General features: G+C 49.7%; 1 protein-coding gene across 1 annotated transcript; it reads right to left on the bottom strand.

Annotated features, from left to right (window-relative positions):
* Positions 1–558: 558 nt before the first annotated feature.
* On the bottom strand, positions 559–15,457 carry KCNMB1 (potassium calcium-activated channel subfamily M regulatory beta subunit 1). Its single transcript, XM_057729336.1, has 4 exons — positions 15,221–15,457; positions 11,632–11,789; positions 10,050–10,221; positions 559–4,945 (listed from the first exon to the last, which is right to left on the bottom strand). Exons 2-4 carry the CDS (start codon positions 11,763–11,765, stop codon positions 4,676–4,678), a joined length of 576 nt encoding a protein of 191 aa, XP_057585319.1. The 5' UTR covers positions 11,766–11,789; positions 15,221–15,457; the 3' UTR covers positions 559–4,675.
* Between the last annotated feature and the right edge of the window lie 538 nt (positions 15,458–15,995).

The raw sequence follows: 15,995 nt of genomic DNA, 5'->3' as shown, positions 1-15,995 counted from the left end.
GGTTTGGGATGAATTACCACCTTTGTCCAACACTCAGTTGGGAGTTGATTGCTTTGCGTTTATATACATCTCTTTCCTAACCTCTGTAGCATTTAAGGAAGTTGACTGATGAGCACATGTTTTACATGAGTGGGAAGGGAGAGTTGTGGAAATCTAGGAAGATGCTGAATTCTGTATTTGACTTGACATGATGAATGTCCAGGAAAGCACCTGTGAATAGGAAGATAGTTCATAAACTAACCCATCTGTGGAAGAGAGAACCCGGAGTCAGGAGAGATGGGGAAAATTGAAGCTCTCCTCCTGGCCCCGAGCAGGGATCTAATGAAACTTAGAGGAGGGCTTTGGATGTGCACAGGGCATGGCTGGGAAGAGCAGGGGGACCGTGCCTGTCTCTGGACACACTAGGCCAGCAGTTCTGAAACTTTCTGGTCTTGGCATACTTTTACAATCTTAAAATATGTTGAAGACTCCAAAGTGATTTGGTTTCCATGGGTTATATTAACTAATGTTTACCATTTTAGAAATGAAAACTCAGAATGCTTCATTTAAATGAATTTATTTAAAAACAACAATGATAAACCCATTGCATGTTAACAAAAGACCATATTTTTATGAGAAATAATTACATTTTCCAAAAAAATTATTGAGAAACGTAGCATTGTTTTCCCTTTTTGCAAATATCTTTAAAGTCTGGCTTAATAGAAGACAGCTGGCTTCTCATGTCTGCATTCAGTCTTTTGTGATATCACATGTCACATAAGCTCTGAAAGATTCCACATATGCTGGTGAAAGAATGAGAGCGAAAAAGGAAAATAGTGTCTAAATATTATTATGAAAAAGAGTTTCATAACCTTGCAGGCCTCCACTTTGAGAACCGTTACCCTAGAGTGTAGTGAACTTCTTCATGTCTTTCTGATTTTGCTTTGGTCTTTCTCTTTTCCCTACAAGTGAACAGGCAGTGGCTGGTGAAGTATAAGATATCTGCACTTTGTTCAAACACTATCTTTGCAAATATTTCATATAATCCAAATTTCCCCAAATGCAAAAGACATTGGCTTTTCTTATGCACCAGCCTGTACTGCCAATGAGCAATAGAGTAGATGCAATCTACAGTCCACACACCCAAGGCGTTTTGAAGTTAGGGGGAATTTTAGATGACTTGCTGATGGGGGTGGGGAAGGCTGGCACCATTTCAGGAAGTCACAAACATTGAGATCTTAGTAATATTTTTCATCGCATTATTTTGAATTTGCGTAAATTAGGTCCGTCACTGTGGAGAAGGAAGCCCTTAATAATGGTGGGGGAGGAGGGAGAAAGAGCATCCAAAAGATGATCAGCTCCTTGAAGGCAGGCACTCTCTGCCCCTCCCCCTCCCCTTGCTGCCAATCTCCACCGGGGGATCTGAGATCTGGGGGAGCGATCCAGGTGCACCTCTCCAGGTGTCAGTCACTGGCCCATGAGAGAAAAAGCAAAAACAGTGGCAGCCGGAGACTTCATTAGTAGAGTGATTTTTTTTAAGAACTGATAAGAGCTCTCTGCTTCCAAGCAGCCATTATTCTAAAAAAATTTGTCCTCCGTGTCCTCCGTGTCTAACTCCATCACGCTTAAATGCCCATGAATTCACGCTCATCTTGGGAATGAAGTTCTGTGAGCAGCAGGCAGGTGTGGGATTTGATAGAAACAGGCTAAACTCATGGACAGAAGGAAGGCATTTGTCTCAAGCAAATGAAGGTCATTGTTAATAATGCAGGGGGCCGTGGGGGCTGGGCATCCCCAGGTACTTTTTGCTAGAAGTCATGGTCTTTTCCCCTGCAGGGACTGCTTGGATAGTCTGAGTTTCAGTGTATTTCAGTCCCAGATGCAGGTGCATGGAAACCATATGCAAAAGAACCTCTGTAAATGAGACTTATGATGGGGACTTTTTTCTTCTCTTTTTAAAATTAAACTTAAATTTTGGGGAGAATTGTAGATTCCCATGAAGTTGTAAGAAATAACACAGACAGGTCCCATGTACCCTTTACCTAATTTCCCCCAAAGAAAATATCTTACCGAATTATAGGACAATATCACAACTGAGACTTTCCGGACTCACAGGAATCGAAATGTTAAAGGCCCCAGAAGGAAGAAACTCCAGGGAATGGTGTGCGACCTCCTCTTGGAAGGATTGTCTCCAGTAAGAACCTGGAAGGTGTGAAGCTGCATTAGGGATCCCTGGCTGCAAGTGACAGAAGTTGGTGCAGATTCCAGGTGCTCCCCCAGATCCCTGATTTGCATGAGGATGGGGTTTCTGGGATGCAAAACTCTTCCTGACCTTGGCCCTGGGTCTTTGGATGGCTGGGACCCTCAGTCCTTGAGCTGAGTCAGCTCAGATACTGTGGTTGACAGGCCAGGCTCTGGAATCACACAGCCCAAGGCTTGATTCCCAGTTCCTCACTTCCTACACCGTTGACCTTGGTCAATGACCTCTTAGAGCCTCAGTTTTTCATGATATCTTATATAGCCCTTACCATGTGTCAGTCGCTATTCTAGGAACGTTATACAATAACTCATTTAATAACAACAACCCCAAAAAGGGAAATACTATTATTAGTTCCTACTTTGTAAGTGAGGAAATTGAGGCACAGAGAGGTTATTTGCCCAAAGTCACCCAGCTAGGGAGTAACAGGGTTGGGTATTTGAAGCCAGGTGGTACACATTGCACATCCACACGTATAATCACTGTCTTACGTTATTTCTTATCTGTGAGGTGGTTCAGGAGTGCCTCACTGAATTTTTACAAGGCTAAACTGCCTGGCATGGAATCAATAAGCACCAATAAACGCTAGTTAACATTATTGTTTATATAATTGCTTCTGGAAGTTCCTTAAGTGTTCATTACTTGTTATTGTAACTAACAACAGCTTCCATTTGACCAGCTACTATGTGTCAAAGCTTCATTCAGCCCTCCCAACTACCCAAAAGGGGGAGTCTCTCTTTTATAGATGAAACAACTGAGAATCAGAGAGAGGCAGTCTGGCGGAAGTGGGGACAGGATTCACACCCAGGTGCTGCATCTGGAATCACAGATGCAAGAGGAACTTCAGAGACACCCGTCTAACGTCAAGTCCAGCTCAGGACTTGACCTGACAAAAAGTCACTGATTCGTTCCGAAAAGCCCAGGGACAGGACCCTGGTTCTCTACACCAGTGGTTCTCACGCTCCAGCGCACATCAGAGTCCCCTGCAGCCGTTGTTAAAACACAGAGTTCTGCCTACCTCCTCGGACCCCACCCAACCACTCCCAGCCGCACCCACTTGGGGTTTCTGGTTTGGCAGCGCTGGGCTGAGGACCTGAGACTGCACATTTCTCACAAGCCTCCACAGGATGCTGATATTGCCGGTCTGGGGACTACACTTTGAGAACAACTGCTCTAGCACAAGTTTTTGGAGTGGTAACAGTAGAGATGACAGCTTCTCCCAGTCATCCCCTTTCCAAGTCTGAGACAGGCTTCCCCTGCATGGCCAGTGCCTTGTATTTATCTACGTTGTAAACCATAAATCCCCATCTCCGTGGTTACCTTCCCTCCATATAGGGTTCTTACACTTGTGTGTTCTCAAAAGCCCGTCTCTGATTGGAGCTCAGCCCCTTCCCTAGGCCACTTCCATCTGCTTGGTGACAGGGAGCTCACCCCTTCAAACTGTTTTCCAAAATCACATCTACTGTTACTTTTCTGGTTAAAAAACAATCACAGTGAAACCAAACCTTCCTATGGTTGAAATTTTAGAAAAGTACCAAAAATAAAAAGAGAGAAGAAAATTACAATTAACCACCATCCCACTGTTAATATTTTTGATACATTTTAGTGTTATTTCCTTACAGCCTCTTGTTATTTTTTATATATTTGTTTTTTTAATTGAAGTATAATCGATATATAAGATTATATTAGTTTTCAAGTGTGTAACAATGATTTGATATCTGTATGTATTGCAAAATCATCACCACGGTAAGTCTAGTTAATATCCACCTCCACACATAGTGACAACTTTTTTTTCTTGTGATGAGAGCTTTAAAGACCTACCCTGTTAGCAACTTTCAAATATACAATAAAGTATTATTAATTATGGTCACCATGCTGTACATATATCTCCATGACTTTAAGACCAGAAGTTTGTACCTATATTTGTTAATATTGGTATAAAAATGTATATAGCTCTGAGAATCCTGCAAGCAAGCAGTGTTCTAAATGTCCTCTGTCTATGGGGGCTGCTGTTGTTTTCACTGTGGAATTCAAAGAAGGAACGGAGGTTTGCCAGGGATGGCTTCCTGGGTGGGACCAGCAGGTCTTCGACCCAACCCCCAGGACACGGGCACAGAAGTCAGAATCATGGTCATCAGTGCAGTGGACAGTGGCACAGCAGGAAACAGGTTTGAGTCAGCTGAGTGGGGACAGGGAATGGAGATCTATCACCGGTTGGCCTTCCATCCTCTTGGGCCCTGAGGAGCCATTGTGCATTCTTGAGCAGGAAATGACTTAACAAAGGGATTTCCCAAAGACCATCCACGAAGCAGAAGACAGACAACATAGGAGGGGGAGAGAGGGAAGGCAGGGGGAGGAGGCATGGGGACATAAGTGGGGAGCAGCCTGGGGGCCTATCCAGTCCCCTGCGGCCCGAGCAGGGATGCAGCGTGGATGGGTCTACTTCTGGGCCGCCAGGATGGAGAGGGACTGGTTGATCTTCACCATGACAATAATGAGGAGGCCACCGGTGAGCAGGAAGGTGGGCCAGAAGAGGGAGAAGAGGAGGTTCTGGGACCCGTAGAGACGCTGATACAGGACGCTGGTCTCATTCTCTTGGGGCGTGGAGAAGCAGCAGAAAACACGGTGCTCTTGGAATTTGGCTCTAACCTTCTCCACATCGGCCTGGGCCATCTGGTAGTTTTCCACGTTTCTTGGGATGTAGGAGCACTGTGGGGAGAAGCAAGAGCACCTATGGGGTTGGAAGTCCTTGTTTCTCAGGGCCTCGCATGGAATAGAGAAAAACGCCAGCTTTGGAGGCAGGCCCCTGAGTGGGAGTCCAGACTGCCCAGCGCTTGGCAGGCTGCACGCTGCACGCTGCACGCTGCATGGTTCTAGAAGGTGCCCACACAGTGTTGTTAGGGAGGGTGATGGCCTTGGAGCTGCCCAGGGTACACACTGCACACCAGGAGGCAGAGGCTCCAGCTAGAGCCCTGGCTCTGCTCCCATTGGCTGTAGAACCTTAGGCAAATTGCTTCCCATTCTGAGCCTTGATGTCTTCGTCACTTAAAGGGGTTAATAGCCATATCTTGTTCAAATGAGTTTATTGAAGAACTTCAAACTTAACTGTCTAAGGAGACCCATGGGGGACACAGGCTGAGTGGGCTCTATATGTGGATACAAGGCAGAGGTCCTACATTCAATTGCCTACAAGGCTCATGCAGATAACGACCACAAATGAAGTAGTGAGGGACTAAGGTGACAGGTGACAAGGGACACTTGCCTTGGTGCCTGGGAGAATTGTCAGGGGGTGGTGGGGCCTGCTGAGATGGAGAGAGCCAGACCCATCCAGACAGGCAGTCAGCACTCCATCGTGGACAACCGATGCCAGGCCATCCGGAAGACCTACTATAGCCAGGATGCCAATATTTTAAGAGAGGCCAGAAAACCAGATCGTAATGTGGACTCTCACAATTTTAAAATATTGGAGAAAATTTGGATTGAAAACCCTTTGAGGTCTAACTCTGAGTGAGCCAAACAAAAGATGTTGGCCAGCCGGTATTTGACACTGGGATTCAAAGGAAAGAGAGGATGCATTTAAGAGAGCTTTGTGTGGGCAGAGCTCAGTACACACTTAATTCTGACACTGATCATTGTTAGTGGGAACCTCTGGCCTGGGCAGATGGGGTCCAGCTGGAAAGATCCGCAGAGAAGGCACAAAGTGGAGACCCTGGTTTTATCTCTGCTCCGTGCTGGGAGGTCTGAACGTTGCTCATGTGAGCCTCTGGCAGATGTTCTGCAAGGGTGGTCCCTCCCTCCCCCCCTCCCTACCACCCCCCGTCCCCCCCAGCCCGCCCCCGAAGCAGGCTACCTGGAGGGCTGGAGGGCTGGCCATAAGCATAGGCTCCCTACTCACTCTGAATCGCTGAGGGTGGGGCGCAGCAATCCGGTGATTCCTTCCTGCACTAAGGTTTGAGGACCACTGCCCCAGTCCAATCATGTCCAAGATCAAAATGAGTAACATGGCTGGGCCAGCTACTCCCCAGGCCTGGGTTACCCCCTGTGTTTAAATGAGGTCCTGCCCCGAAGCTGTCTGCCCTGACAGCACTCAGTCCAGCAGTATAAAGGATGTGGTTGCATCACAACTCTGACAGCCTGGAAAGCGGGGGAGCTGCATTAGGTGTAGGTTCCTATCCCTAGCCAGTCAGGGAGCAGCTGAGGCTAGGGAGACGCTGGCTCCTGAGGACTCTGGCATTCAGATTTATTGGGTACTATGGGGTCCCAGTACCAGATGGACCCAGAATCCTGAGTTCGGAGGTCCTAGTTCTAGTCTCCCCAATGTCTCCGACTGTGACCTTGGGTAACCTAGCCCAATGCGCAAAGGTGTGGCAATGGAATCAGACAGGCCTGAGTTCAACCATCAGTTGTGTGACCTTGGCACGTGTCTCAACCTCTCTGAGCCTTGTAGATTGGGTTTGTGAGGGTGCCTGCCTAGTAGAATCGTCATGCGAGTTAAATAAGATGATGCACTTTACGAGCTTAGCACAGAGCTCAGGACATAGTTCAGGCTCAATAAATGGAAGATGCTGTTAATAATAACAATAATATTGCGACTCAACTATGAAATGGCAACAACACTCCTTCTTTCCCTTAAGGCGGGGCCAATGGACAAGCTCCGAAGTGGGGACTTGTGCCCATCCTGGGGCCCCACTCTATTCTTTGCCAGCTTGGGGTTACTGTAGATGCTTTATGTCCTCTAGACACTGGACAGGAGTTTACTGTGCAGAGCCAACCTCAGAGGCTTGGGACCCACTAGCATCCTCTCTCCCTGCCTTGGGTTCAGCTAACCATGAGTTGTCAAAAGGATCTCAAATGATCCAGCCTCTCCCCCAAGCCCTGCGGTGTCCCTGTCCTCAGCACAGACCATGGGAAGGGGTCTAGAACCCCCAGGCTAAGTCTCATGGGAGCATCCAAGAGTGGGCTGGCAACCCCCTTTCTCAGAGTACGGGTTGGAGGAAACAGCCTTGCCGGGCCCTTCACATGTGATTCCAGTGGACACCCCACTGGCCTGGAGCACTGGCTCCCTGCACCCCAGAGTTGAACAAAGGAGAAGCAGCTGATGCACCAACCCAGCTGTTTGGCAAAACCATGAAGGCCACTTCCATTGTCACGCCAGAGTGGCAACCTGCCATTAGCACTACTCCTGGTGGCGTCTGGGTGCTGTGGGAGAAAAGATAGAACATCCAGCGGCTGCCAGCACTGTCCTTCCAAGGCCAGACCGAGGCAGGTCTCACAGGCTGCTGACGAGCCATTGGGTGGAGGATCTGGCCTCTGGTTCCTCTGAACTGGCAGCCTCAGGACCGGAGAGACAGCCTGTTCCCAACCCCCATCGCACCAGTGATCACTTCTGCTCGTCTTTGAAAATTTGCTTCTCCATCCTTGAATAAATCAGGGGTCCCTGACGCCAAAGAAGAGGTCCTGGGAGGAGCTGATTCAGGTGGGTCTGGGAGCTCTAGCTCCATCCGCTGTGGCTGAGTCATGCTAGTGATGACAGAACAAGTCAGGCCACCTTGCACTGCCCAGACCCACTTCTCCATGACCCCCCGCCAGCACCATCGATGATTCCACCAACCCCCCCAGGCACCCTGCCCCTTCCCATCCTGTCAGCTGCCAGGTTCTGACTGTCAGTATCCATCCCTGCCCAAGCTCCGTCGCGGGTGTTTGCTGGGGCCCCCACCTCTCTCCCCAGTAGCTGAACCCCACGCTCCTCCACATCACCCTGATCATGCTGCCAGGACCCCGAACCCTTTAAAGACTCCCAGTTGCTCACAGCAGTAATTCCCAAGGAACCTTAGAATGAGCTGGAGAGCCCAGAGATTCTGCTTCAGTGGGTCTGGTGTGGGACCCTGGCTTTGTTAAGTCCCCCAGGTGGATCTAACACACAGACAGAGGTGAGGAGCCCCAGCTTTGCTGATCAATTTCAATTCCACAGTTTGGTGGTCCTTGGCAGGGAAGACAGGCTCAGCTTATACAGAGCCAGAATATCATTAGTATTTCCCCTCTTTATGGTTTGCTTGAATTTAAATCCCTGGCAATCAGTAGAACCTTCCCCTAGGAAAGAGTGGAGTCTATTAGGAGTTGCAAATGACTTCACTCCGTGTTAAAGCCAGACCACAAGCATTATTTGGAGTGAACTTGTTGCAGGCAAAGCTGTGGCCTTTTGACGCAAATGCAAAGGAACTTTATGTGTTCCCAGCCCAGGCTGATGAGAGAGCAGCCCTGGTGGAATCAGAGACTCTTTAAAACTGTGTACCCAGTACATCAACCCCGAGCCCCGACAGCCTTGGCATTTGCTCTACATATTTGATGGGCTACATGGGGAGGACTAACCTGCATGTCTCATGTGGTTGAACCAGTGTGGTTTTCTGTAAAATGGTGATTGTGGATAAGCTTAGCCCTTCCTGCATCTTTCCTTCCCAATCTCCTTCCTTATGCTGAACTGTTAAAGCTCAAGGAAAAAAAAAAAAATCCTGATTGCATATAAATGCCTAATCCCATTTTCTATAAAATGGTTGCTTCGTGTGCTTCCCTAACAGTGCTGTGTCAGGGTCTTGGGCTGGAATTCAACCTTCCCTCCTTCTCTCCTACCATATTGTGCTCACTGTTTCTCTCAGACATCTTTGAAGACTGTCTTTTTAGCAAAAAATAAAATTCAGTGAAGTGTTTTCTGTAATAGTTTTTTAATATGAGAGCTAATTACCTTCCATAATGTGTAGCATTCTTCATTAAAGTTTTGCTTCTCTCAAAAAAACAACCAAAAAAACAACCAGGAGGAAACACCCCAGTTTAATTGTATACTTTGGTTGTGTGGAGGGCTTCTGAGCATAGACCCTAGGCTGCTTCTGAAGCCTTTTCTCGCTGCACCCCATCCTGTGACATTGTCTTTGCAGGTGTTGGAATCTGTCTCTACCTGGCCTTCCTTCCCCGTGCCTTGTTCTCTGCCAGCCCTTGAGATGTATGCCCCACTCTGTATTTCTGTGTAACCAGTAGCTGCCTGATTTTTAACCCAAATGCCTTTCTGATGTTCTCACCTCAATGTGAAAGGAAATGCAACTCCCTCCTTTAACGCCCATCCTATTTGGGGTTCTTCTCTGTGACACTGATCCCTCTCTACTGGGTATTATTTCACATAGGAGCTCTGTCTTCTTGAACCCAAAGCCCCCAACACGGGAAGTGCTCAGTGATGGCTGAATGAATGAGCGAGGAAATGAGTGAAGGAAAATGCGCCAACGTGTGTTTCCTATAGAAAGGGCTACAATGGTGGATTCAGGGTGGGAGGTAACAAGAGGCAGTGATGGGAAAATCTCCCAAGTCTTGGCTCCCAACCTGGACCTCTGGTTTCCTCGGGGCGGAGGGAGGCGGTCTCAGAGGTTCCCATCTGTGGGGTCAGCGCTGGGTCTGGCCTCGCCTCTGACTCACGTTACAGAATGAAGTAAGAATATTAACAGCTTCTTTTTTGTGCCTGTTACCGCCCCAACATCGAGCTTGGCACGTTATATACAGTCTCTGACTTCACACAGCACTTCAACAAATGTAGAAACTGAGGCTTAGAGGGGCCAGGTCGGCTGCCCCAGCGCACAGCTGGTTAGTGGCAGGTCTGTCTGACCCCAGCACAGAAGAGCTAAGTCTGTCTGGACCGCATCCCAGCTGTGGCCCCGGGTCAAGTGGGTTTATCTTTCCCAGGCTCCACTCTCCAGAGCAGGAACAGGGAGACAGTTAGGGACAGGGGTAAGGGCATGTGCACCCACCCCACCCCATTCCCCCAAGTCAGTACCTGCTTGTTCCGGTCCCGCGTGTTCTCCGTGTGGTAGAGCACGGCCGACCGGCCCATGGATGACACGTTGACCCACAGGCACGGGTACTGGGGCACCCTCTTGCCCTCCAGCAACTCCTGGTCCCTGATGTCGGTATCAATCAGGTGACACATGGTTTCCTGAGTCCACACACTGGGGAGACCATGCACACACATACACATCTCAGAGACCCAAGGCCAAGACCCTCCCTTTGCCGTAAGCGTCCAGCACTCAAGGAGTGTGAACCCGTGCACCCAGGGGAGGAATCGTAGAGTCGGGATAGCAATGCTTTTCGGCCTTTTGGACAACATCTACATAAATGGTTCCGGCCCTGGCGGTTCACGCAACGCCCTGGGGAGCTTTTAAGGATTCTCATGTCCAAACCACACCCCAGAACAAGTGAATCAGAATTTCTACGGGGGGTGGGCTCCAGGCCCTGGTGTGTTTTTAAAAGTCCTCGCAGTGATTCTGACGGGCAGCCCAACCTCAGACCCCTTATCTACATCATCTTCATCTTGCAGAGGGTGGAAGAGAAGCTCTGGAAGGTCGAGTCATTTTTCCAAGGCCACACAGGACCTGAAGCCAGGTATGGATGGCTTCAGCATCGGTGCCTTTTCCTCTAAAAGGAGTAGATGGAGGAGGGACTTGATTTGTTCCCCAGGCGGGGAAGATGTTGGGGATGGTGCTTCACCTGGAGAAAACATGTTGGCGGCACATGACTACTCTGAGCGGTGCCTTACTCGGTAAGAGTCCAGCCTGGAATGGCTCCAGTGCTGTAAAAAGTGAGGCAGGAGCAGGCCCGGGAGAGGCGCACAGGCACATCAACGCACCAGTGAATCAACTGTGACTCATCTCCCGTTTATCAGGCAGGAGACACATTGCCAGAAGGAGGAGGCGGTCAGCCGCTGGAACGTGCCCAGAGGCGTGCCCTGATCGTATCCTAAGATCAGGCTGAGAGAACTAAGCATATTTGTTCCCATGAGAGCACGGTTCAGGCACTTCACAGTGTTTCCTTTAAAAGCTCAAGTAGTTGACGTGTCAGAGAGCAAAGTCATGGGACATTCTCTGAGATTTCAGAGCACAGCTCCTGGGGAACAGATTTTAGCAGCATGTAGACAATTCCTACTTATCAGAAAGGCCCCCAAATGAAATGGTGTGTGTAATTGAGATAGTGAGCTCCCCATCACTTGAGATATTCAGCAGGAAGATAGATGCCCACTAGACTCAGAGGTTTTGAAAGAGTCAAATGGCAGATGAGCCTCAAAATTCTGTGACTCTCTGACTCCTCCTGGGATCAAACTCACACTGGAGCATTTGCTCTGATCCTTGTGAGAGGGGCCTCCTGCATCTCTACCCCCAAGTTCCAGAATCCCAGACATGCAGGCCCAGTCTGACCTACTCTCGCTGCACTTGAACCCTTGACTCTAAGAATGAGGATTGTCCAGACCTTCCTGCCTGGTGTGAGGGTCAAGGAAAGGGGTAAGAAGAAGCCTGGGTTTCCTTGCAGACCAGACCCTTAGGGGAGAGGCTGGAGGATGGGGACAGACTGGGAGGGTTCGGTACCTTTTCTGGTGGAGGGGCAGCATGGTCGTGCAGAGGATGTAGTAGGTGATGACGGCACACACCACCATGGCCACACCCAGGCAAAGAGCTCGGGTCTCTCCCCGCTTCTGGGCCATCACCAGCTTCTTCCCCATGTCCACCAGGGACAGCAGTCATTTCTAAGACCAGATGCACATAGACGTGAGATCAGCACAGGTGACAGGTAATCACAGAAGGGAGGACAGGTGAGAGGAGAAGGTGCTCACATATCAACATCATCTTCACTTTTATACGGAGCTTGGCAACCACTGGGGGCTTTTTTGACCCCATATAAGCCTCCCACCAGCTCTGAGAGGCAAGTATTATCATCTCCAGTCTACAGATGAAGGACCTGTGGCTCAGAGAGGTAAAGTGACTGGCCCAAGGTCACACAGTGTGTGACAAGCTCATAACGGCCCCCAAGAAGCACCTGTTCTCAGCCCTAGGATCTGCGACTGTTACTTTACATGGCAAAAGATTTTAAATTAAGGATCTTGGAATGGGGAGATTATCCTAGATTACCCATGTAGAACTAAATGTAACCACAAGGACCCTTATAAGAAGGAAATGGAGTGAGATTAGATACAAAAAGGGAGAGGGTGTCATGACCAGAGCAGCGGACGTTGGCGTGATGTGGCCATGTGCCAGGGAGTGCAGGCAGCCACCAGAAGCTGGGAGAGGCAAGGAAATATGATTGCCCCCTAGAGCCTCTGGAGGAAGTGCAGCCCTGCTGACACCTTGATATCAGCCTTGCCACTGTCCTGCTGGTTTTGAACTTCTGGCTTCCAGAACTATGTGGGAGTCGTTTTCTGTTGTTTGGGGCCACCAAGTTTTTGGTACTTTTTTACAGCACCGATAAGAAACAAATACAGGAGATAAACTAATATCTTCCCTGCAGAAGTGGAACACCCGTGCTTTTTCTCCTAGGACACTTATCTCAGAATAACTTGGAGCATTTCACAGGTCTGCTGAAACAGTCCCATGGCAGGGCTGGCGGGGTGGGGGCAGCACGCAGAAGGGGAACAGGGCCCCCACAGGGCAGCCACGGGCATCGGGGCAGCAGGAGGTGTTTCTGTCATGGGGATCCTGTAAGGGCCACCTCCCTGCTTCAAGCGAGGGCAGAACACATTGTGTGACCTCAGCAGCTGCTCTCTTATATGGGGACTTGAGCCCCCCTGGGCCAAAGCAGACTGGGGGAAGTGGCTGGCAGCTTCCTCCCTTCCCCCTTCTTTGACCAGAGGCCCCTCATTTTTCTTTTGGGGATCTGCCTCACCCCAAAATAAGCAGAGACCCTCCCTCTCTGCTGGGCGCACTGAACATCCTCCAGGAGTGTCACCCTTGCCACCTGTGTGCCACCTGGAGCCAGAGCTAGCGGGCTTCTGTCCTTGTGTGGGTTTCCCATCCCTTGTGAGTTGCCCCAAAGCCTTCAGTAAATTCCTTTGTTGTTGTTTCGTTTGTTGTTTAAAGTAACAGTTCTACCAAAGATACAGGAGCCATGGGGTCTTTCTCTGTAATCCCTTTTGTAGGGGAAATTTTAGCCCTACAAATTATTTCCCCCGCCAGGTCCCTAAAGTAATAAACATAATATTTGTATGAATTAGTACGTATCCAGGAGATAGGCATTATTAGTCCAAAGGGATTTTCAGCAAAGTGCTTTATTTTCTACTCAGGCTTCTGTTCTAACTATTGGACTGTTTCAAGTGTCCAATCAGAGATCCTTGACCCCCCTCCCCCACTCCAGGTGTCCCGCCTCCCCTAGTCTCCTAAAGAGGAGATTCCAGGGTCAGATACCAAGGTTACAGCCCTGCCCCTCCCTCCAAGATCAGTGACAGAGATGACATCCAATGATGACTTTTCCTCCCACGTTTAGGGCACTGAGAAGTGGGGTTTCCCTACATTCTGAGACATTACAAACTCACAAGGGAAAATATGTTCCCTTGACAGAGAAAGATGTTCTGTTCAATTCCTTTCTGTCCTATTACTTCTGTCCCTCTGTCCCTCCATCTTGTGCAAATGGGACCGTCCACATCATTGTTTACCTGGGACCAGTTTAAAAAGCCCATCCATGCTTTTGCAGGTAAAGGAACACAATGACCTGGGGATGGGCAAAAAGCCCACATGGCCTGCTTCCCCAGGACCATCTACAGTCACTGGCGCCTGGCCCCAGCCCAGGACTGTGGAACACAAGTCTCTGGGGCCAACAGGGAATCCGACTTTGGAGGGAGGACCTAGGCTGAGTACTTACAACAAAACCATCCTTTCCTAGGGAAGTGGGGGCATCGTTGGGGGGCCTGCCCTGACTTCCAGGCTAATCAGTCCCTGCCTCCCAGGGGCACTGGCCCTTCTGCTGCACAGCTTCTTGTATCCTCCCAGCCCCTGGGCACTCCCGAGGCTGGGCAAGGCAGGACCCTGTGCTACTGGGTCTGAGAACTCAGGAGAAAGGAGGCTCCCCTGACAAAAAGCGGTCTGGAAACTGCCACTAGTTCAGATCCCACCTGTCTGCAAGGCTCTGATGAGACTGTTGCCCACACCGAGGGAGTGGGCTTGCAGCGTGTTGATAAATTCTCCTAAGACCATGCAGGATAAAACCATGTGGTGAGGATATGGATACAGATATGGTCATAGGATTCAACATCCATAGTGAGAGCCTTCCGACAGGAGGAAGGGTGGGAACCACTGATACCCCCTGAGGTCTGGGGAGGAAGAAACGGGTTGCAGCTGTAAAAGGAGGGATTTCGGTTAGATTCTAAGAAGACCTTAGTTTTGAGAATTGCTAAATATCTCCGGACTTTGGGGATATAGCTTCCCATTTAGAAAAGTCACTGGAGGTCCGGGATGGATTTAGGAAAGATGAAGAAAGGCCAAGCAAGGCAGGATTTTGGAAGGTCTTGTGTGACATGGTATCTGGGTTGACATCATTTTCCTTAAGAGAACAGGGCATAGAGGACAGTGTTTAAGGCCCTGGTGGAGTGAAGGGCGGGGGGTGTCCTGAGGTCTACAGACATGGGATTAATTCCTGGGTTTGCCGCTTAGCAACCATATGACTGTGAAACGAGTATGATTATACCCGCTTCCCAGAATTCTGATAAAGATCAAATGATGTATCGAACATCATGTATTTATCACGGTGCCTGGCCCAACACAAACCCTCAATAAATATTAACTATTACATTAACAAAGAAAACCCTGAGGTTTGTATCAAAGTCCCCAGTGCTCTTGCTGGCCCTGTTTCTGTCCCACCCCCTCCCCTGGTGACAAGTGCCAGAACTGGTCCCGCTCTCTAGGCTGCTGACCTTTGGCTGCTCTGGGAGCTGAGACCTGAGGACCAGAGCACTGAGTTACTACAGTGACCAGGCCATGAAGCCCCACCCCCACCCCCGGCCCCCCACAGGCCACCGGATGACAGATCCAGTTCTAGTCCTGAGTGACACTGTCGTCAGCTCCTCTGGAACCCAGAATCCTGACGGACAGCCCCTTGGGGAAGGGAGTTCCCACTGCCAGCCTCCCTCCATGAAGATCTCCCCTCCAGCCCCAGTCTCTGGAGAAACCACTTCCCCAACCTGGTACTCACAGTCTCCCCGGTGGCCTGTGAGTCTTCTGCAGGCACTTTTCTGCCTGGCCCCCCACCCCAAAAGAGGCCGCCTGAGCTCCAGCAGGAAGTCTGGGCTCCCAGCCCGTCTCTGGGGAAGCAGTCTTTGGTTCCCATCTGAGACAACCCTCCATGCCCAAACATGGTCAAGTCTGAGCACACAGCCCCAGGACACAAACTTGGGAGAGCAGGTACCAGAGGACGGCAGCTGTTACCCAGACCACTGCACCTGCAATTCCCCTAGTCTGGTGGGAAACAGATTTCAAACAACAGACAGCGAAACTGAGAAGTCAGGAAAGACCATCCCGGTATATTTGGAAACATTTCTTCTTCACTCAGTCTCTCTGGGCTGGCAGAGAAGCCAGGAATGGAAAATGAGTTTCTTTTTGTTGACATGGGGGTGGGAGGAGGAGTTGAAGCTCTGAGGGGTTGGGCTTGTCAGCCACTGAGGGGCTGGCATTTCCTCACTGGAGCAGCCAAAAAAATCCAGCCTTTGGCTTTTGCATGCTTTGTGACCCCAGGCAGGCCACAGCACCACTCTGAGCCTCAATTTTCCCATCTGTGCTCTTGGGATTTTTAAGGCTAGTGATGAGGGTTAGAGATGGTGGAGATTTGGGGTAGGGGAAGAGAAACTCACCTTTTAAAGACTAACCAAGCAGAATCTGGGAACAGTGAGAGCCTGACCACTGCTTCCAGCCAGCCAGGTCCAGGAACAGCCTGCTTGGCCCTATGGCCTCCCAGAGACTGCCAAACATTA

Source organism: Hippopotamus amphibius, chromosome 1 (genome assembly GCF_030028045.1).
Source record: "Hippopotamus amphibius kiboko isolate mHipAmp2 chromosome 1, mHipAmp2.hap2, whole genome shotgun sequence".
NCBI lineage: Eukaryota > Metazoa > Chordata > Mammalia > Artiodactyla > Hippopotamidae > Hippopotamus > Hippopotamus amphibius.
This window is presented reverse-complemented; position numbering and strand designations above follow the sequence as displayed.

Excerpts from the sequence above, each read along its gene's own strand:
- KCNMB1 (XM_057729336.1), bottom strand. The coding sequence starts at position 11,765 with ATGGGGAAGAAGCTGGTGATGGCCCAGAAGCGGGGAGAGACCCGAGCT. Across the intron at positions 10,222-11,631 it reads CTGCCCCTCCACCAGAAAAG|TGTGTGGACTCAGGAAACCA; the intron begins GTACCGAACCCT and ends TGGTCTCCCCAG. Across the intron at positions 4,946-10,049 it reads CGCGGGACCGGAACAAGCAG|TGCTCCTACATCCCAAGAAA; the intron begins GTACTGACTTGG and ends TTCTCCCCACAG.